General features: G+C 39.2%; 1 protein-coding gene and 1 long non-coding RNA gene across 2 annotated transcripts in view; one reads left to right on the plus strand and one right to left on the minus strand.

Annotated features, from left to right (window-relative positions):
* The window catches only part of LOC111575742 (complement C3-like), a 37,246-nt gene extending 17,127 nt beyond the window's left edge, over positions 1 to 20,119 (plus strand). Inside the window, exons 2-6 of the mRNA XM_055011074.1 lie at positions 17,388 to 17,593; positions 18,053 to 18,137; positions 18,423 to 18,606; positions 19,604 to 19,729; positions 19,848 to 20,119. Of these exons, the coding sequence (XP_054867049.1) occupies positions 17,455 to 17,593; positions 18,053 to 18,137; positions 18,423 to 18,606; positions 19,604 to 19,729; positions 19,848 to 20,093 (780 nt within the window). The 5' untranslated portion in view covers positions 17,388 to 17,454 and the 3' untranslated portion in view covers positions 20,094 to 20,119. The remainder of the gene's footprint in view (positions 1 to 17,387; positions 17,594 to 18,052; positions 18,138 to 18,422; positions 18,607 to 19,603; positions 19,730 to 19,847) is intronic.
* Positions 7,607 to 8,832, minus strand: LOC118471855 (uncharacterized). Its single transcript, XR_008601876.1, has 2 exons — positions 8,648 to 8,832; positions 7,607 to 7,988 (listed from the first exon to the last, which is right to left on the minus strand). It is a non-coding gene; the product is annotated as an uncharacterized LOC118471855 (long non-coding RNA).
* Positions 20,120 to 21,033: the final 914 nt, after the last annotated feature.

The raw sequence follows: 21,033 nt of genomic DNA on the forward strand, positions 1-21,033 counted from the left end.
CAATTGATGGCTGCAGTAAATTTGGTGACACTACAGTGTATAAAAGTTAAGTAATTGAATATTTGTCTCTCTTCGCTGTTGCAGCGGTTTTGCTATTTGCAGACGGTCCCTGTTCACTCGTTGCACAGCCGGCTGCTCATAGACATCAGTGCTATTTCTGCAACTTGAAAGACAGCGACTTTTGATAAAACTGGCCTCGTAGCACATTGTCTAGATTACAGCGATTTGAAAGAGGCATTGTTTATGTTTTTACAATGTATATCTCATGAGTTATTGATGCCGGAAGTCCAAATCTGTGAATATCTTGCCAACTTTACCTAACTCCCATTCATGCATGAATTATGATAACCTCAGTTAGGATTTTTTTTTCCCCCGATTGTTTTTATTCATCTTTAGGCATGAAAAAGAAGGTTTGAACTTTATTTTATTTCAACCCATTTTTCTAAAAAATACATTTACATGTCCACTGAGATGGCCACCATGCATTTTGCTCTAGAAATATGGATTTAACAAACAAATGGATAAAATGATATACAGTGTATTGAACTGTGAAATGTGATGTGAACTATAAAATAAAATAATTGATGCATAAATAATTCAAACAGCATTGAGGGATTCACTCTCCTGTATAGATTCCCAAGTCTCTCAGATGACATATTTTCAAGAACAGCAGCAGTAATAGCCTAATTGTGGTCAATGAATTGTAGTTGAAATATAGCTGGTGATGCATGATGTGCACTTTAGTGGACATGAGATTAATCATAATTGCCTCCCAGTATAACATCAATACTTGGAAAATTTTGCAATTGCATGACTCCTTAGATGTTCCTCGATGTCACCATATTTTTCTTTCCTGCAAAGGTCTCTTTTTATAGAAGGTTTGAACAAAAGAAAATGAGCTACTTGGTGTTTCTGGCTGCCTGCCGGCCATCTTGGTTTGACTCTTTTTTTAAAGAATTTGGAATGGCTAGCCAATCACTGGCAGTGGAAGAAATGATGCAATAGGATCCACTGTAGTGGCTGATGTCCAACTATGCCATCAAAACTTATGCACATACAAGAAAACAGCTTTAGAAGAGCTGCACACTGTCATGACCTCTATGCATGGAAGGGTTAAAGGCATCAATAATGAACACAACACAAATAAATTGCTATCATATTACAATTCTGCATAATACACAGTGGAGAATCACAGTGATATTGTAATAATTGAAGGTATTTTTGTTACTGTATTTTTGCTATATTTTTACTATATTTTACTGTATTTTTTCTATATTTTTTACTGTATTTTTACTATATTTTTACTGTATTTGTACTACATTTTTTTACTGTCTTTATTGTTACTTTATTTTTCCTATATTTTTATGACATTTTTTGCAATATTTTTACTATATTTTTGGTGTGTTTTTACTGTATTTTGACTATATATTTTCAGTAGTTTACTGTATTTTTTAGTATATTTTTACTGTATTTTTTACTGTATTTTTTACTGTATTTTTTACTGTATTTTATGAGTCTGCTGTCATCTAATCTCTCATGTAAAATCATGTCACAGGAGGGGGCGCTACTGACCTCTGGTGGACACAGGCGGTAACGACACGACATTATTATAAACTGTATAGCTGGCGACATTACAGATGAGCAGCACTTCCTGTTACTCTTCAACGTAAAAGTCACGTCCAAACAGGAAATGAATCCACAATGTAGCTTATGACAATCTAATGCTACATTTGTGATGGCAGCGTTCGCGAGCTAGCAGCTAATCAGAAGCAAGTGACAAGCTAACTCCAGCGCTACCAGAAGCGTCTCTTTAAAAGGTGCTGATCACGATATCAGGCTGAAACATTAGACCTGGGACAGGAAACGGAGTTAGAGCTCTGTGTCTTGGAGAGAATTGATTTTAGAACTACGTGTGTTACGGTATTAGTCCGTGTCATATCAAACCCCCGTTAGCGCTTCCGCTAGCTCGGCTAACACTTCCGGTCACGAATGCATTTGTACATTAGCTATAACGTGTTCATTTTTGAACATATAGTGACAACAAGCATAATTTGAGGGAGACGATAAGCTAGTGGTCCTTAAATACATTTTGGTTCATACTGCAGATTCTTCTGAGTCTCACAAAACCACGTTTTAGCATAATAGCATTACAATAGTTTTACGTTGAAACAGGAAGTGCTGCTCATCTGTAATGTCGCCAGCTTTGCCTCAAATAATAATAGTGTTGTTACCCGCTGTGTCCGCCAGAGAGCAGTAATGTGTACAGTAAAGATTTAGTGACTTTAGGGGTCATTTTGAATGTTTTTATGGCTATTTTTGCTTCAGTTTGTTCATGTTTTGTCTCATATTGTTACTTTGGTGACTTTAGGGGTCCTTTTGCATGTTTTTATGGTTATTTTTGCTTCAGTTTGTTCATTTTGTGCCTCGTATTGTTACTTTAGTGACTTTAGGGGTCAATTTGCATGTTTTTATGGACATTTTTGATTCAGTTTGTTCATTTTTTGTCTCATATTATTACTTTAGTGACTTTAGGGTTAATTTTGCATGTTTTTATGGCTATTTTTGATTCAGTTTGTTCATTTTTGGTCTCATATTGTTACTTTAGTTACTTTAGGGGTCATCTTGCATGTTTTAATGGCTATTTTATTATTCAGTTTGTTCATTTTTTGTCTCATATTATTATCATAGCAGAGGCTCATGGGTAACGTGGTTCTGAGGCAGCCAGGAGCAGAGACTCATGGGTAACGTGTCTCTGAGCCAGCCAGGAGCAGAGGCTCATGGGTAACGTGGTCCTCTGTTTCCAGTATTTATGCTAAGCTAAGCTAACAGTTCTAACCTGTTTCCAGTCTTTGTGCTAAGCTAGGCTAACAGTTCCACCTGTTTCCAGTCTGTGTGGTAAGCTAGGCTAACAGTTCTAACCTGCTATCAGTCTTTATGCTAAGCTAGGCTAACAGTTCCCACCTGTTTCCAGTCTTTATGCTAAGCTAGGCTAACAGTTCTAACCCGTTTCATCTTTCTGCTAAGCTAGGCTAACAGTTCCCACCTGCTTCCAGTCTTTGTGCTAAGCTAGGCTAACAGTTCCACCTGTTTCCAGTCTGTGTGGTAAGCTAGGCTAACAGTTCTAACCTGCTATCAGTCTTTATGCTAAGCTAGGCTAACAGTTCTAACCTGCTATCAGTCTTTATGCTAAGCTAGGCTAACAGTTCCCACCTGATTCTAGTCTTTATGCTAAGCTAGGCTAACAGTTCTAACCTGTTTCGTCTTTCTGCTAAGCTAGGCTAACAGTTCCCACCTGTTTCCAGTTTTTGTGCTAAGCTAGGCTAACAGTTCCACCTGTTTCTAGTCTTTGCCAAACTAGGCTAACATTTCTAATCTGTTTCCAGTCTTTATGCTAAGCTACACTAACTGTTCTAACCTGTTTCCAGTCTTTCTGCTAAGTTAGGCTCACAGTTCTAACCTGTTTCATCTTTCTGCTGAGCTAGGCTAACAGTTCTAACCCGTTTCGTCTTTCTGCTAAGCTAGGTTAACAGTTCCCACCTTTTTCCAGTGTTTGTGCTAAGCTAGGCTAACAGTTCCACCTGTTTCCAGTCTTTGCCAAACTAGGATAACAGTTCTAACCTGTTTCCAGTCTTTATGCTAAGCTACACTAACTGTTCTAACCTGTTTCCAGTCTTTCTGCTAAGCTAGGCTAACAGTTCTAACCTGTTTCGTCTTTCTGCTGAGCTAGGCTAACAGTTCTAACCTGTTTCCAGTCTGTGTGGTAAGCTAGGCTAACAGTTCCACCTTTTTCCAGTCTTTGCTAAGCTAGGCTAACAGTTCTAACCTGTTTCCAGTCTTTATGCTGAGCTAGGCCAACAGTTCTAACCTGTTTTGTCTTTCTGCTAACCTAGGCTAACAGTTCTAACCTGTTTTCAGTCTTTGTGCTAAGCTAAGCTAACCGTTCCCACCTGTTTCCAGTCTTTGTGCTAAGCTAGGCTAACAGTTCCACCTGTTTCCAGTCTTTGTTAAACTAGGCTAGCAGTTCTAACCTGTTTCCAGTCTTTGTGCTAAGCTAAGCTAACAGTTTCTACATTGTTCTACAGTTCTACTTTTCTTAGTTCTTAGTTGTTGCTCGGCTCTAATTTTGCTTCCTTTGTTCTGTTTTGCCCTTTAATGTCTTATTTTCTAAGTCTTTATTTAATGTCTACTGTTGCACGAAGAGAGAGTAACGAAATTTCGATTCTTGGTGTGTCATGTACATATTGAAGAATTGACAATAAAGCTGACTTTGACTTTGACTTGCTGTAGGATCAATAATCTTCTGTGTGGAATTTCTACTGGTTCCTCGCTGGACTTTGGCGATGGTGGACTCGAGACTCTCATCACTGTCAGGATCTAAACCAACATCTGTTTGTTTTCTGGGATCAAAATGAACCGTTTCTGAACTCTCCTCAGTGTCATCAGAGCTCGGCCTCAGATCTGTCCGTGAAGTTAAAACTACTGAATCCTGAACCTCATGATGGTCACCACTCACTCCCATCAGTTCCTTCACTCCCTGGTTGCCTGAAAGCAGATGGACAACTTCCTGGATGGACTGAAACACCACCTGAAATCTTTGCTAATTCGACTTCTACTGTAGAAAACCTTGTTCTTGCTGTCTGCATTACTTTCTTCTGAGCTGGAACTTGTCCCTTCCTGTGAGACTGAATCCAGAACAACTTCCCTTGACCTGATACTCTGAAGGTTTGGGTTTATTTCACTGATCTCCAAGGGTAATGAGGTGCCAGAGACAGCAGACCCGGTCCCTGTGTCAGTAAAGTTATTGAAAATGGTTTGAGGGGGCTGACCCTTCATCAGTCCACTTTCTGTGCTGTTGTTCAAAAACATCTAAAGCATCAGACAGAGAGGACATTGGTTCATTGGTCTCAGTGCTGTTTTTATCAACATCATCCAACCCAGTCCTGCCTTTCTGGTCATTTATCTCTCTGCTTTCTGTGCTGCTGTTAAAATCCAAGTCCTCTGAAGCACTAAAGGTTTTGTGCATGTTAGACTCAGTGAGCGAGTCGGTAAAATAATTAAAGTCACCAGAAAGAGTCTGCTTTTGGTTCAGATTGTCTCCGCTGGAGAAGGCACTAAACACTGGCTGATCCATCGTCATTTCTTCTGATCTGTCCTCTTCACTCATTGGCTGGCTGCTGGTTTCCAGCCTCATAGGGGGAAGTAATGCCATTGGCTGGAAGTCCTGCAGTGTAACTTCCTCACTGCTGACATCATCACTGCTGCTGCCGGAGCTGCTGTTGTCTGGCCTACGATGAAACCAAGATTATTAACCAGAAGAAAAACAACAAGATGAGCAGAAGAACAGCTGTTTACCCCCCTCCTCCTCTAGTCCCACTCCCCTCATCCTCCTCAGTGATGATGAAGATGGCGAAGCTCACAGTAACATTTGTTTTTGTGTCTTCGACCTCAATAATCAGACTGGTCACTTTGTCCACAACAGGAAACCCAGCAGGAAGCTGAAAACACAGAGACGACCTTAGTCTTTATGGTCATGCTTTATCCTGTAGTCAGTGGTTGTACCTGAAGGTGTTCATCACCCTCAGAGGATGAATCTCTGTCTGAACCCAGCTGCAGAGGGAGGACAGTTTACAGACCTGAACTTTCAGTAGAGATGTGAGAAGAAGGAGGTGATCGCTCATATTTTTGCATTCCTTTCCTGCTGCTACCATATTTGGTTCACAATTTACCATTACAAATATTGAATGTTTTTTCACTTTAGATCTACATGTAAAGTGAGGGTCCAAGGTCTGAAATAGGGAACATTCAGGTGCAGGTGTTGGCAGTTTCCATTAAATTTATCAGGACCACATGAAAATATGAAGTTTGGAGTTTTTTTAATGTGGAGACATTAGACGTGAAGGTCTATACAGGAAAAACCTCACAAAAGTCCTTGAAGAGGAACCACAACGATGATTCCTGTGGTTGGAACCCAGTCAGATTCAGGTTGCTCCAGGTTATTATTATTATTTCTTGTAGGACTTTGAGGTCTCCTGTCAGAGGGACCTCCAGCGAGAGACCTTCACCCAGATCAGATGTTGGATCACCTCAGCTGGCAGTTCTACTCAGAGCTCCCTAAAGATGTATGAGTTCTTTACCGTCTCCACCAGAAGAACCAGCATCTAAACAAAGCTCCAGGAATGATCCTACTTTCTGGAGGTTCAGGACCTTTCAGGGCAGGCATTTTGCAGTGCTGAAGGGTTTCAATTAGTCAAGTTCTTGCTTTTTCAATGTATAATTTGCAATATTTTAAATCCTGGAACTGACAACGGTTTCAGCTGTTTTTGTTTGTTGCTCCCTGTTCTTCAGAAGCTATCCTTCTAGCCCTGGAGCTACAGAAGAAGTCCTCTGACAGAAGTGCAGACCTTGTTAAGCTTTTAAAATTCATCGACAGTAACAGAGTCTTCCTGTCTGTTCTTTGTTTACATCTCCTGATTGATCAGTCGGAGCTTTACGGGGTTCAGACCGCGATGGAAACTCAGAACACAGCAGGAGCTTTAGTCCACAGAGATCCAGAGCTCTGGATGTTCTCCTGACGCCCCCTGGAGGAAACGGATTTAACTGGAACTCTGAGGAGCAGAGGGTCATCTGGTCTGCAGTCGTTCCATCAGTGAAGTGTTTTACTGGAATTCCTGCTCTGAGCTCAAATACAGAAGGATATTCCAGATCTGCTTCTCTCTGCTTTTAAATACAGTTTTAGCTTTTAACACATATCCTCATTTTTCTTCAAGGATATGAAAGATATAAAAGCTGTAACTGAGGCACATTTACAGAGAAACATCTCATTCTGAAGCGCCTTCACCACAACTTCCTAACAGTTCATATATCTGACACTTTCACTGCTGCTTTGGGTGTTCAGTTGTGTTTAGAAAGTCTATGAGGGCATTAATTTATCTTCTCTGCTGGTTTGTTGGCTTTAAAGCAGGTCGTCTGACAGCTTAGCAGAGTATTTAGTGTTGTAGAGCTGCAGGTCTAACTACATCCAGAGTTTACAGCAGAGGAACATGAGGACAGTAAATGTGCAACAGAGACTGTTTGTGGTCATCAGGGTTTCTAAAAACATCTCTCTGCTCTGTGTTTCCTGTTTCTAAATCAGTGAAACCATGTTGTTCTGCCTGCTAGAAACCACAGAGCTTTAAAATACTCCAATCTGTTCTTAGAGAACTCCCCCCAGTTCCAGAGCTGCTGTTCCTCGTGGTTCAGTCCTTTTGTTTTAATGGTTGTGTTCTGATTCATCATCTCTAGAAGCTACCTGTTAATATTTCCTGTCTGTGTTTGATTATTTACATCAGCTGTCAGCCTGCACACTTTCATCTTTCTAAAGCCTTTTAAGCAGTTTGTGGCAGTTTTAAGTCATTTTGGACAGAAGATAGAAAGGTTGTGGAGAGAGAGGACAACATGCAGCAGATTTCTATTAACTAGAATCAAAGCCAACCTACTGATACCTGCTCATCCAGGTAGAGTTCTCAAACCGTTCTGGACAAGTTGTAGTCATTTTAACAGTTTCTAAGTCATTTTAGGCAAGTTTTCAGTCATATTGGACAAGTTCCTGTGATTTTGGACATTCCCCTTTCATTTTCAACAACATTTATTCCATTTTGGACACGCTGGATTCTTTCTGGACAGTTATTGAGTCATTTTAAACATCTTTTTGTTCAGTAGGAAACATTTCAAGACAAATTTTTAAATCAATTTGGAAAAAGTTTAGTCATTTGTAAGTCTTTTCTGAGCATTGAGAGACATTTCTGAGTTTGAAGTTTGTGTCATTTACGATTGGTTTCGTGTTAATTTAGACAGTTTTTAGTCCTTTTGGATCCCTGCTGTGGCAGACGACTTCTTGTTTCTGACTGGTGCTGAAGAAACGACATCCAGCAGCAAAAAGCAGAGCAGGAACCCAGCTGGACTCAGCGACGTCCACATGGCAGCTCCAGACGACTTACAGGTGAGTTCTGCTGCAAGACCAACACATCCACGTCATGTAAGTTTACTTTAAGTGATCATTCTGCTGCATTCCGGCCTGTCATGTCTCCTCTTCTACTCTCCACCTCAGGAAATCACAGTGGCATGTATTAAGCTTGTTGCACCTTTCCAAAACCTTGAATCAGCTTTTGGTGAAATATTTCTTTTGTAATTTTGAACATGTTTTACCTCATTTTCAACACCTGACCCAGGAACTAAAATGTGACCCTAACGGTGCTGATCACCATCATGGTCAGCTGTCCAGTTTCATGACAAAACAGAAGAACATGTCAGCGATCAGACAGGCCACTAAATGTTCTTTAGTCAGAATGAAACTAAAACAATTGATGTGAAGAGCTCCATCTGTGCTGCTTTGTTTCCCTGAACCTGTACAGTGGATACATTAATGGAAACTCAATGATTGTTTCATTCTGTCTGTGCTGTATGAGCAGAGATGACTACATTCACAATAATCAGTCTTTAGTCAGATAATAAACAGGAAACTGCAGCATTTGCAGCTTGGTCCCATGGAAACCAAACTCAGGTCTGTCATACAAAGCTGGTTGCTGTTATCCTGTAATCAGATTACTCAGACTCTACCTGTGTCACTGAACACAGTCAGGCTGTTTCTGCTGATCTGATTGGTTCTCACCTGGTGGGAGGAGCCACGGTCATTAATCCACAACAACGTGTGAAGGAAGAAGCTGGACTGATGCAAAGTCTGGACGAAGAGAAAGGAAGCGAGTTTAAGCAGAAAGCCTCCTCTCCTCCTGGATGTTCTCAGCAGAAAAATGTTAATGTTTGGGTTTGTGGATAAATGACAGACTGTAGAAACACTCCCCGAGTCATCGTCAGCAGCCAGAAGGATGTGGACGGCCCTGTTCTGGAGGAAAACAAACATCTGGAGGTGACCAGACAGAAATAAAACATTAAACTGGAAATTCAGTTTAACCGTTAAAATTCTACTAAGAAGCACTTTTAGCAGTGAAAATAAAAATAGAATTTTAAAACACAATTTTAAGCATTTCTCTTTTTTTCTTAACTGTGACCAGCAATCGACTAACTCCAGATAAACTGCTGCTCTCTGTTATGTTTTATAGTGGATTATAGCACAGTAGAACTAATAGAACCACTTTCTATCAGAAACTGTGACCTTTTAATATTATGAATATTATGACATGTAAAAAACCCACAAAATTATAAAAATATGTTAAATCATTTAATAATTCAGTTATTCAGCTCAGGATTCACACTGTCCAAGAACTGACCAGCTCCTGTCCAGGTCCTGGTTAGGTCATGAATGCATTTGTACATTAGCTATAACGTGTTCATTTTTGGACGTAAAATGACAACAAACACAATTTGAGGGAGTTTGCAAGCTAGTGGTCCATAGATACGTGTTGGTTCATCCTGCAGATTCTTCTGAGTCTCACAAAATCACGTTTTAGAATAATTTTGCGTTGAAACAGGAAGTGCTGCTCATCTGTAATGTCGCCAGCTTTACAATTAATAATAACAGTGTCGTTACCGCCTGTGTCCGCCAGAGGGCAGTAGCGCCCCCTGCTCTGATCTGATCCCACATGAGGCTGAGTTTGGTGATGAAGCTCCCAGTGAACGGGAGGATTTTTTGAGAGGAAGTCAGGCACAGTCATTTCTGGGTCTGTTATCCAACTCTAATGTTTATTTTGGAATCTGTTTTCTAATATTTCTGATCAGTTCAAGCTGTTGGATTTTGTGTTTTGTGCAGTTTTGGTGCCAATGATAAAATTTAGCTGGACATCAATATTTAGAGAATGTGTTTAACTTGTAGAATCTATTATGAGTTGTTTTGAGCTAATAACTTTTCTCTGGTAAGTCGCTGTCTTATTTTCCAAGACGTTACTCCTCTGACTCTGTGACCTGCTGCCTGGATGCTGGACGTGACGCGCTCTGACGAGTAATTAACGTCATATTAACCCAACGTATCAAAGAGTAGATGCTAAACGAGATAGTTATCTGTAGTTTACCTTAGTACTCACGAGAACCCGACACAGTGCAGCACTCTGCTGTGAAGGTGGAGACAAGTGGTGGTGGTGGATTTGCCACAATAACAACAACAATAACAACAACAACAAAAAAAGGAATTTAAAGGAGCGGTGCCTGAATGGATGCACAGGAAACACTGCATACTGTTAATTTAGTGACTTGTGGTCACTTTGCATCTTTTTATGTTGATTTTTGTTTCAGTTTGGTCATTTTTTGTCTCATCTTGACTGTTTAATATCTGTTTGTTTGTTTTTGGTCATTGTGCATCTTTTTATGTTTATTTTGGGTTCATTTTCTTTTTATGGCTCTTTTTGCTTCAGTTTGTTCATTTTTTGTCTCATATTGATAATTTAGTGACTTTAGTGGTAATTTTCCTCTTTTTTAAGGTTATTTTTACTTCATTTTGTGTCTCATAATGTTAATTCAAAGGCTTTTGTGGTCATTTTACATCATTTTATGGTTATTTTTGGCTGATTTTGGTCATTTATTTGTCTCATAATGTTAATTTAGTGAGTTTACTGGTCATTTTTCATCTTTTGATGGCTGTTTTTGCTTCATTTTGTGCCACATCTTGACTGTTTTGCATCTATTAGTAACCATTTTTGCTTCATTTTTGTCAGTTGTCTCATATTGATAATTTAGTGACTTTAGTGGTCACTTTCCTCTTTTAATGTTGTTTTTGCTTGATTTTGTGTCTCATAATGTCAATTTAAAGACTTTTGTGGTCATTTTGCACCTTTTGATGGTTATTTTTGGCTGATTTTGGTCATTTATTTGTCTCATAATGTTAATTTAGTGAGTTTACTGGTCATTTTTCATCTTTTGATGGCTGTTTTTGCTTTGCTTGACTTTAGGGGTCATTTTGCAGCATTTTATGCTTGTTTTTGGTCATTTTTCATCTTTTGATGGCAATTTTTGCTTCAGTTTGGTCATGGTCACTGTTTTACATCCATTAGTAACTATTTTTGGCTGATTTTTTGTCATTTATTTGTCTCATAATGTTAATTTAGTGAGTTTACTGGTCATTTTTCATCTTTTGATGGCAATTTTTGCTTCAGTTTGGTCATTTTGTGCCTCATCTTGACTGTTTTACATCCATTAGTAACTATTTTTGGCTGATTTTTGGTCATTTATTTGTCTCATAATGTTAATTTAGTGAGTTTACTGGTCATTTTTCATCTTTTGATGGCTGTTTTTGCTTTGCTTGACTTTAGGGGTCATTTTGCAGCATTTTATGCTTGTTTTTGGTCATTTTTTTGTCTCATACTGTTCATTACGTGACCTAAGTGGTGATTTTTACAAGTCTTTTTCTGGTTATTTTTGCTTGAGTTTGTTTTGTGCCCCCCTTTGAAGTGTTTTCCATCTCTCTGTAACAATAAGTTGACTTTAGAGGCAGAATGTGAGAGGAAGCATTCATGTAAAAGTGTATTTGGAGCAGAATCCAGCCATTCACTCATGAACTGCTCTCAGCGATCATCCACTAGGAGGCGCAGTCCCCAGACACGGGGAGTGTGACATCATCAGTTCCGTTAACACCCACAATTTAAACAGCTTCAGTAGCTCTCCTCCGTGATTCTCTGTCATGGTTTTATCTTTTAATTTCCCAAGATTCTTTGCGTCCGCGGCACTTCTTCTTTCATTGTTTTATCGGTTGGTAAACAGTGAAGTGTGCCTCCTTAGCGCCGCCAGCTGGTTGGAGTTTGGATCACAACGTCTCTATATACTGTACTCCAGATAAATACTGCAGTAAATGATGGACACTATAGGTTAAATACTGCAATAAATACTGAATACTACATGTAAAATACTGCAGTAAATGATGGACACTACAACTGAAATACTGCAGAATATTACATAGAATATTAAAGCTGGACATTAATGACTTTAGTGCTCATTTTTCATCTTTATATGGATATTTTGGTGTCATTTTGGTCATTTATTTGTCTCATGTTGTTAATTTAGTGACTTTAGTGGTCATTTCTTATCTCTTTATGAATATTTTTCCTTCAGTTTGTTCATGTTTTGTCTCGTTACTTTAGTGACTTTAGGGGTCCTTTTGCATGTTTTTATGGTTATTTTTGCTTCAGTTTGTTCATTTTGTGCCTCGTATTGTTATTTTAGTGACTTTAGGGGTCAATTTGCATGTTTTTATGGATATTTTTGATTCAGTTTGTTCATTTTTTGTCTCATATTATTACTTTAGTGACTTTAGGGGTAATTTTGCATGTTTTTATGGCTATTTTTGATTCAGTTTGTTCATTTTTGGTCTCACATTGTTACTTTAGTTACTTTAGGGGTCATCTTGCATGTTTTAATGGCTATTTTATTATTCAGTTTGTTCATTTTTTGTCTCATATTATTATCATAGCAGAGGCTCATGGGTAACGTGGTTCTGAGGCAGCCAGGAGCAGAGGCTCATGGGTAACGTGTCTCTGAGCCAGCCAGGAGCAGAGGCTCATGGGTAACGTGGTCCTCTGTTTCCAGTCTTTATGCTAAGCTAGGCTAACAGTTCTAACGTCTTTCCAGTCTTTATGCTAAGCTAGGATAGCTGTTTTCCTCTGTTTCCAGTCTTTATGCTAAGCTAGGCTAACAGTTCTAACCTGTTTTGTCTTTCTGCTAACCTAGGCTAACAGTTCTAACCTGTTGCCAGCCTTTGTGTGAAGGTAAGCTAACAGTTCCCACCTATTTCCAGTCTTTGCTAAACTAGGCTAACAGTTCTAACCTGTTTCCAGCCTTTGTGCAAAGCTAAGCTAACAGTTCCCACCTGTTTCCAGTCTTTGCTAAAATAGGCTAACAGTTCTAACCTGTTTCCAGTCTTTGTGCTAAGCTAAGCTACCTTGGAGACTATTTGTCTGTGAGTAAAACGTGTACATAAGCACAAATAGAAATGTCATGTTAGAAGTTTGTTATAATTTGTCAAGTAGTTGAAATATGTCATACAGTGTTGTTAGAAAGCCCTCATATTTTGATCATGATGTTGTATGGGTTGCGTTATAGTTGTATTTCCTCCCTCGTTGAGCTAATCGGATGTTTGTGTTTTTTTACGTAATGTCCTTGAACGCACCTCGTGTGTGACGTAGCTTTTCTCCATGTTGCAGCACAATTGTTAGCTAGTTCTCTCCTGTGCACATGTCTGAACTGGATGCATGTTGCATTTTTTTCTTCCTTAACCTGCTGTGTGTAAATGACGAAGGTGAGTGGTCATGTGTTCCACCAGTAGAGCATGATTATGCACTGTTTAGTGTTACTTGTTGATCGTTTAGCGACACTTTACAGGACGGACGTTAGCTTAGCAATTAGCCCACCATGTTGTCTGTCCGAGCGGGTTTGGCTACATTGCTACCGTCATGTGATTGAAATGCTGAGCCATGCATAATATTTTGCCCTTCGTTATTGTGTTTATGTGCATTTGTGTTACTGTTTCATAGTATAATTATTATTGTGGTTACATTTATGCTGAATGTCTTACTGATTCAGTATTCCTGTTTGTGATGTTTCAGAACCACAGCTAGCCACAGTTATCCACAAGTAGCCACAGTTGTCTACCAGTGCAGCACAGAGTTATCTGCAACAACAATAAACATCATTAACCTGGAAAGTCTGGCTGCCGTGTTCTTTAACGGGGACACCTTCATACCTTGTGCCACTCTGAAAATACCTACCTGGAGAGCCCTCACTCGCGGTTAGAGGGTTAGAGTTGGAGTTATATGTCGGTGAACGGTTCCTGTCGGGTTCGGTACATGTCTAATACGTGCTGTGTTCATGAATGTATCAGTGCTTGTATAGTGATTTATTTTCTTTTCTGTGTTGTTGTTGTTGTCTTTTGTCTATTTCAGTTTTACAATATTGACCTGAGTCAAGCTCAAGTAATCCATCATCATGTACTGTAATACTGGTGATTTTAATGATTTTAATTCTTCTTCTTCTTATTGTTTTTTTTCCCTCCGTATTTTAATCATGTTTTAACTGTGTAATTTCATAACTGTGTTTTGTATTTGCTGCTGCCTATCTTGGCCAGACTCCCTTGAAAAAGAGGTTCTTAATATCAACAGGATCTCTCCTGGTTAAGTAAAGGTTAAATAAAATCAAAATGGAAAAAAAAAATAATGATTTAATTGTTTTCTTGACTGGTGCTCCTATACATAGCAACACCAGTAAAGAAACACACAAAAAAAAACTATAGTGAACATTGAAAAACATCATAAACTAGCTTTCATTAGGAAATAGCTGTCAACACTTGGAATCCAGTTTTCCCCTTGTAGCAGCTCAAGGCCGTGTTTGCACTGTGTGTTTGCTGAAAGTGAGGCGATCCTGGAGTCGCTTTGGGTGGAGAATAATATACAAACCAACTAATCTCTTAATATGTCGGTTTGTGCCTAATACTGAATATTGTTTTATGTGTGTTAAATATAGGTGATATTCACTTCTGAAAAGTCTGGTACGAAGCCGATACTTCATTATAGTGTAGGGTTACAACCCTATATTCACAAGAGATTTACATTAAAAGCGACCAATGATTGAAAGAGCAAAACCCATATCTCGTGTCAAAAAGGAACTCATCTTAACCTAAATATGTGTTTTTCTTGGACTGTTGCTTGCTTTTATAGCAATTTTTGAGCCACTACAACATATCTTCCTTGTGCGCGTTGGGCTTAGGGGTTAGGAACACATTGAGAATCAAGAATCTTCATTGTCATTGTGTTTCCCCACAGCGAAATTACAATTGGTGACTCCAAGCTATATATAAAAAAATAGAAAAAGGCACACTATGTACAAATACATTTTTAAAAAAAAAAAAAAACTTAAAAGATATAAATATGTAAACAGTCTTAGTGCACATGAGCAGTAGGATGGGTGATAAAGTGCAGTCCAGTGCAAGACTCAGTTCTTTATTCCACATAGTGTATCTGTTGTATGTGTAGCGGGGAAATGGATTGGACAGCTCTTGGATAAAAACTGAAACAGTATGGGTACCACAGAATGATAAAACTGTTCTAAAAAGCTGTGATGAATCTGTTTATAATTGTGCATCTTGTCCATTGAATCCTAAATATCATTCCAAGGTAACACTGGTTGTCCAAATCTTTTTTTAAGTAACCATTTGCTGTTGCTCATCTGTTAGACAAAAGCACAACCAGTGCAATGAAACAATGAAAACTTGTGTAAGGGTTTTTGTTTTGTTTTTCCTGTTTTTCCTCTCATCTCCGCAGCCGTGCAGTGTCCAGGCAGTACCAGAAGGAGACGCTCTGCTGAACTGTTGAAGCGTAAAGCTCAGCTGGGTGAGTGTCCCCTCATCATGATTTGTTTAGCCAAGAACAAGCGGGATGAGCACTTCTCCCACCTGACGGGTGATTTGCACTAACTGAGATTAGTCGGTATATAATTTCTGCACATCTTTCAGTGCTTTCTACCTTTAGGCTGACTTGTGTATAGTGATCTCATAATAATAATAATAATAATTCATTGGATTAATTGACAAGCTTCAGGGGAGAAGAACCCACAGCAAGCTGACATGGAAATGTTATGAGACCGTTGTGTTAGAAAGCAGTTGCTGTTTTACACACTAGTGCTTAATATTTATTTGCATTTGGTCTGGAAGAGTCTTTTCCATGTCTAGAAACAAACATTTGTCTTTTTTTCTGCTAAATGTGTAATTTTCTTCACCAACTTTGTCTGGCATTTCAGTCCTTTATTAAATGTGCTCTTAAATACAAAAGAAGCTAAACAGCTGAACGAAACTGGCAGATTTGATAATGATTCTATTGAGGTTCTGCACTAGCAGTTACAAGTACAATGTATAATGACATTGGACTTTTATCAACTGTTGATTTAGAAAAAGAAAAAAAGAGTTCTGAGGTGTGGGTTTCTTTTCTGATGAATCTGGTTGCTCGTCTCTTGTCCTAGTGCACTTCAGAGAGCCAACTACAAGGAGAAGCTGCTGCATCGCTGCTGGTGAAAGACGGCTCTCAGGGAGATCCTCGATGCCAGTATTCCTGGCACGCGACGTTCATCTACTATCACTAGGGTGTGGGACATGCATCCGAGCTTTCCGACAACTGCTTCAGCCATCTTACAGGGGACCCAGGTGGTTGACACAGGAGATTCCCACCACCCCACCAACCACAACTGCAGCTCCCACCAACCTCCTCTCAACCACTGGACTGTCAGTCATACTTCCAGACGAGAGAAAATAAACTCTCTCCCGATATAACTTTGTAATTACTGCACTCAGCTTTATCTACTGGTATTCCAGTTAGCTGCAAAGGTTTAGTTAGCTGTGTATACACAGTTAGCTGGATATCTTGAAACTTTTAACACAATGCTTTTAAATTTAGTGCTATATTTATCATGTGTCACCAGTTTTAGCAGGCAAACCTTTGCTAACTAACCCTGCCTCAACACATTAGTATACAGTTGAGACTAACGATTGGCTCTTTATCACAAACCAGAAGTGTTCGATACATTAATGCCAAATACCAAGACTTTTCATTTAGAGCAAGTTTTGGAGCCCTGGTAGCATGTTGGAGTGATTCACATTCCTACCAGTGGCTTCAGACTTTTTCACTGATTCATAAATAGTGCCACAAAATGCAACAATGTGTCAAGAAAGAAAAGAAGGAAGAATTCGTGCAAGTTAACACATAAAAATGATTCCCGAAATTAGCATTGCGAATGTATCAAGAAGGACGAAGCACACCCAAGACGTCTGTTGGACCTCAGGGGCAGACTTACACATATAGAGTTTTGGTGAGAAAAAATCTGTACCTAACTTGAATTTTCTTCTATTTACCTACTAATCACATATGGATGTATTCAAATAGATTGGGGACGTACACTTTTGTTGTCATCTTTTGTTGTTTGTCTCACGTTTTTGTCGTTCTGTTTCTTGTTTTTGTCGTTTTGTGTTTCCTTTTTGTCTCATTTGTGTTTTTTGTCTTATTTTTGTCTGTTTGTGTTTTGCTTTATTCATTGTTTTTGTGTATCCTTTCTGTGGCTTTGTGTTTTTTGTCTCGCTTGTGTTGTTAGTCTAATTTTTGTCGCTTTGTTTCTCTCTTTTGTCATTTTTTGTCTTATTTTGGTTGTTTGTCCATTTTTTGTTGCTTTGTAACTTGTTTGTCCAATTTTTTGTCCCTTTTTTGTTGCCTGTGTCATTATGTTGTCATCATGTTTCCATCCTCTGCAGGAACGCAGACAGTTCATAGTGGCAAGCCTGAACTGGAGTCAGTTGTGCCAAACTCTGTGCCAGAGACATTCATCAATGTCAGAGGTAGGTTACCTCTCCGTCGGTGACCAACAGCCGATGAGGATTAAAAATTAACTTCAGTGATATGACTGATTCCTAATTCCTCCTCTTCCTTTCTTTCCAGGCAGTGTGTGTTGGCAGACAGCATTGATAACTCAATCAGCGAGGACTCTCTGGCGTCTCTGATCCGAATGCCTGGTGGCTGTGTGGAGCAGAACTTGGCCTCCATCACTCTGCCACTCATTTCCACCCTGTACCTGGACCGAAGCAACAGCTGGGAGAGTGTAGGAGTGCAACGCAAGGCTGAGGCTATCCAATACATCAGGAGAGGTGAAACAGAGAGAGAACACAGGAATAAGTGGATTTGTTACAAGTCAAACAGGATATCTACTAGAAAATGAAATTAATAAAATAGGTAAACTGGATGGGCATAAATAAATGTATTAATTTTGTGGTGTATGTGGAAAAAAAGGATGGATGGATGGATTGTTGGATACATAGCTGAACAAAGGGTTAGCTGATGGATGGATGGATGATGGATGGATGGATGGGATCAATGGATATTTGGATGGATGGATGGAGGGACGGATGGACGGACAGACGGGTGGGTGGACGGATGATAATCAGTTTATTTCAAAGATGAACTGTAGCCTCTTCGGTAGTTAGATGGTTTGTTAGCTAACTGGACAGAAAGATGGATGATTTTGGAACAAATAATTTTTTCACAGTGCAAGTCAAACTTTCTCAATCCTTGTATCTTTTCTTTGAATTCTTTTGTGTTGTTTTCAGGCTATGAGAACCAGCTGGCATACAGAAGGAGCGGTGGCTCCTGTGTCTCTGTACGGCGGATACGGGGCACAGGAGCAAGCACATGGTACTACCTAAATATTACATTTTCCGTTTCTAATCAACTCTCTCAACTCACGAGCTAAGAGTATTTCAGTTTCATTGGTGACATTGAATTTGTTTTTTTCAGAACCCAAGAGTTGGGTTTATCCAATAATGTGGATTTTAAGCTACACTGGACAAAAAAAAAAAAAAAGAGTAAATACGTCCATGCATAAAATGAACTACTGGAGAAAACTAATTTAAACCACTTTGTCTGATAAACAGTGTACGTTAGATCATAGGTGAGTGACTAAATGTTGGCTAATCTGAGGCTACCTCAATGTCAGGATCACAGCGTACGTGGTGAAGGTGTGGCTGATGATGGCCGTTTTGCCATCATCGGCATCAACGAGCAACAAGTGTGTGACCCTCTGCTCTACCTGGTGAAGAATAAATTCCGGCATAGAGAGAAAATCTACGTAGAAGACAACCCCGTTTACAGCACGACCATGACTGTAAGACACTTACACGCACTATAAATACACCATGTTTAGCTCTAGTCCTTGCTTCTTTTCCCATGTAAATTATTGGAATTCATTGTTATCCAATCCTCTGTACCTTTTGTATTCAAGGGCCATAAACGTTATGTTAAATAGTAAAAACAGAAACAGCTGTGACATCTGAGGCCTTTTTGTTGCTTGATGACTTGATAGTCACTTAATCTTAAGCTAACCCCCCAATTTTTTAAACAAATGATGCTTAAGATTAAAAACTATACAAGCAATAACCCTATAAACAATAACAAGATCACACTGGTCATATATCTTTTGAGTAAAGAGGCCTGTCTTTAAATCAGTGTCTGTTGATGTTAATGTGGAGTTTGCATGTTGTCTCGGTGTTTAACCAGATGCTGCAGCTCTCTCCCACACTGCAAAGACATGCAGGTCATGGTAACGGACCTCTCTTAATAGTCTGAATGCAACGTGAATGTGAACATGAATTGTTGTTTGTCTACTATATGAATGATGGGCAACCTGTGCAGGGTGAGCACCACCTCTCCTCCATTTTCAGCTGGGACAGGCTCCAGCCAGACACAGGCGTAAAAACTCAATTCTTCTTTAAAATGCACATTTTCATTTAAAGGTTGAATAAGGAAATCAGGTATTATCAGGTAAAATAATTGGAAAATATATTTTTTGTCATCTTTTTAAAAAAAAAAAAACTTTAAGCAAAGTTTACTTTAATTCAATGCAGCAACAAGTGTAATCTATAATTTCTCTATAATTACTCTGCTGACTGACTAGAGTCGATACAGAACAGGTGTTTGGAGTTCACTTTAAAAGGCATCATGAGAAACATAAAACATTACAAGCTGAGGCTGACATGCAAAAAGTAGGCTGAGGAGTAAATATATAAAAATCATGGGATTCACAACTTAGAACCAACTTGACGTGATGTCTAAAAGCTTTCCAGAGTTTATTCAAAGCCTCTTTTTGCTATCTGTGTCTCCAGGGTGGTCTCTGTGGTGACGACCCAGAGACAACTCTGACCGCCTTTGTCCACATCGGTCCCACATTTGTCCACAATGCGCTCAAGCAGGCAGGGATCCACTGCAGCAGTCCAGGTGTAAATGTGGAGGTAATTATGGAAGTCAGCATTATTGTTAGTATAGCAGTTGTCTTTAGTCTTCTGTGCATTATTATTTTTCTAATGAGAAGTGATTGTATCAAAGCTATCATCTGCCCGTCTGCTGTAGGAAGCCATCCGTTCAACATCAGCCTACTTGAAGAGAGCTCTGACGAAGCCTGGGAGGAGACCATACACGGTGGCCATCGCCTCTTATGCCCTGGCTTTGGACGGCTTGCCCACCACTCTTCATGAACTTTTACTCAGAGGTGCAGCTCCAGGTATGCCTTGTTTCATTTGTCCAAAAAAAAGGCACATACAACTCTCATCTGCTAGAACTTTGAGTTTTCACATTTTATTTTCTGGAGAGAACTAAATCCTTCCTCCAAAGTCCTTAAAATGAAATTCATCTTTTCATCTGAGTCTTGGCAGAAATGGAATCTTGTGTTATTTTTCCCCAACATGTGAAACTATCCCTTCAAGTTGCTTCAATTTTTTATTCAGTGGTTTTTAAACTGCATTTTTTTCCCCTGGTGCAATTAGTTTATTGAATTCAAATGTCAGATCTCACTATTGTTGAAGTCTGGTGCACAAGAATTAACAGAGGAATTTGATAAATTATTTCATAATGCATTTGCCGCTGCACAAGGTTCAGGGTTTGGATCAGGCAGGTTAGTGACAATTACTGATGCTGTCTCTTTCAGATGTGCACTCTGTCTGAACTAGCATCCTGCTCACTTTTCTGTAAAAGTCACAGTGGCTTAGTCGGGAGTACCAATGGCCCTTTAGCAGTTCCATGTCATCACTTCCAACGTGACACAAGTCAAAAGGCATTAACAAAAGAGCATGCACATGATGCATACTTTGTGTGAAGCTATGTAGGGAAGACTTTTCCACTATTCAGGGCCAATAATGCTTCAAAAAAATTACAGAGAGCACTAAAGACACAGTTTCCTTCCAAGGTGTCAAAAAGATGTTCTAGTTCATTTTGCTCTACAGTGTTAGGGTTACAGTGTCATTAACCTGAAACTGAGGTTAATGGCACTTGCCAATAATAAATGTAATCTGGGTTTTGACAAAATATTAACACGAGCTGAAGTTTAGTTGGTTGCTTCCAGCTGTTTGTGGGAGTCTTTCCTCTGAATTTGTTAAATTTTCTGCAACATAAGGAGTTTCTCCAAATCGAGAAAGCTGCGCACATTAACGCATGAGGCAAAACAGCAGCCACTTCATTAATTATACTTTTAATCATAAATTATCCTGACATGGAAACTGGTTGGATCAGGATCTAATGTAAGTCACACTGTGTATTTTTA

The sequence above is a fragment of the Amphiprion ocellaris genome, chromosome 6 (assembly GCF_022539595.1).
Source record: "Amphiprion ocellaris isolate individual 3 ecotype Okinawa chromosome 6, ASM2253959v1, whole genome shotgun sequence".
Classification (NCBI taxonomy): Eukaryota; Metazoa; Chordata; class Actinopteri; family Pomacentridae; genus Amphiprion; species Amphiprion ocellaris.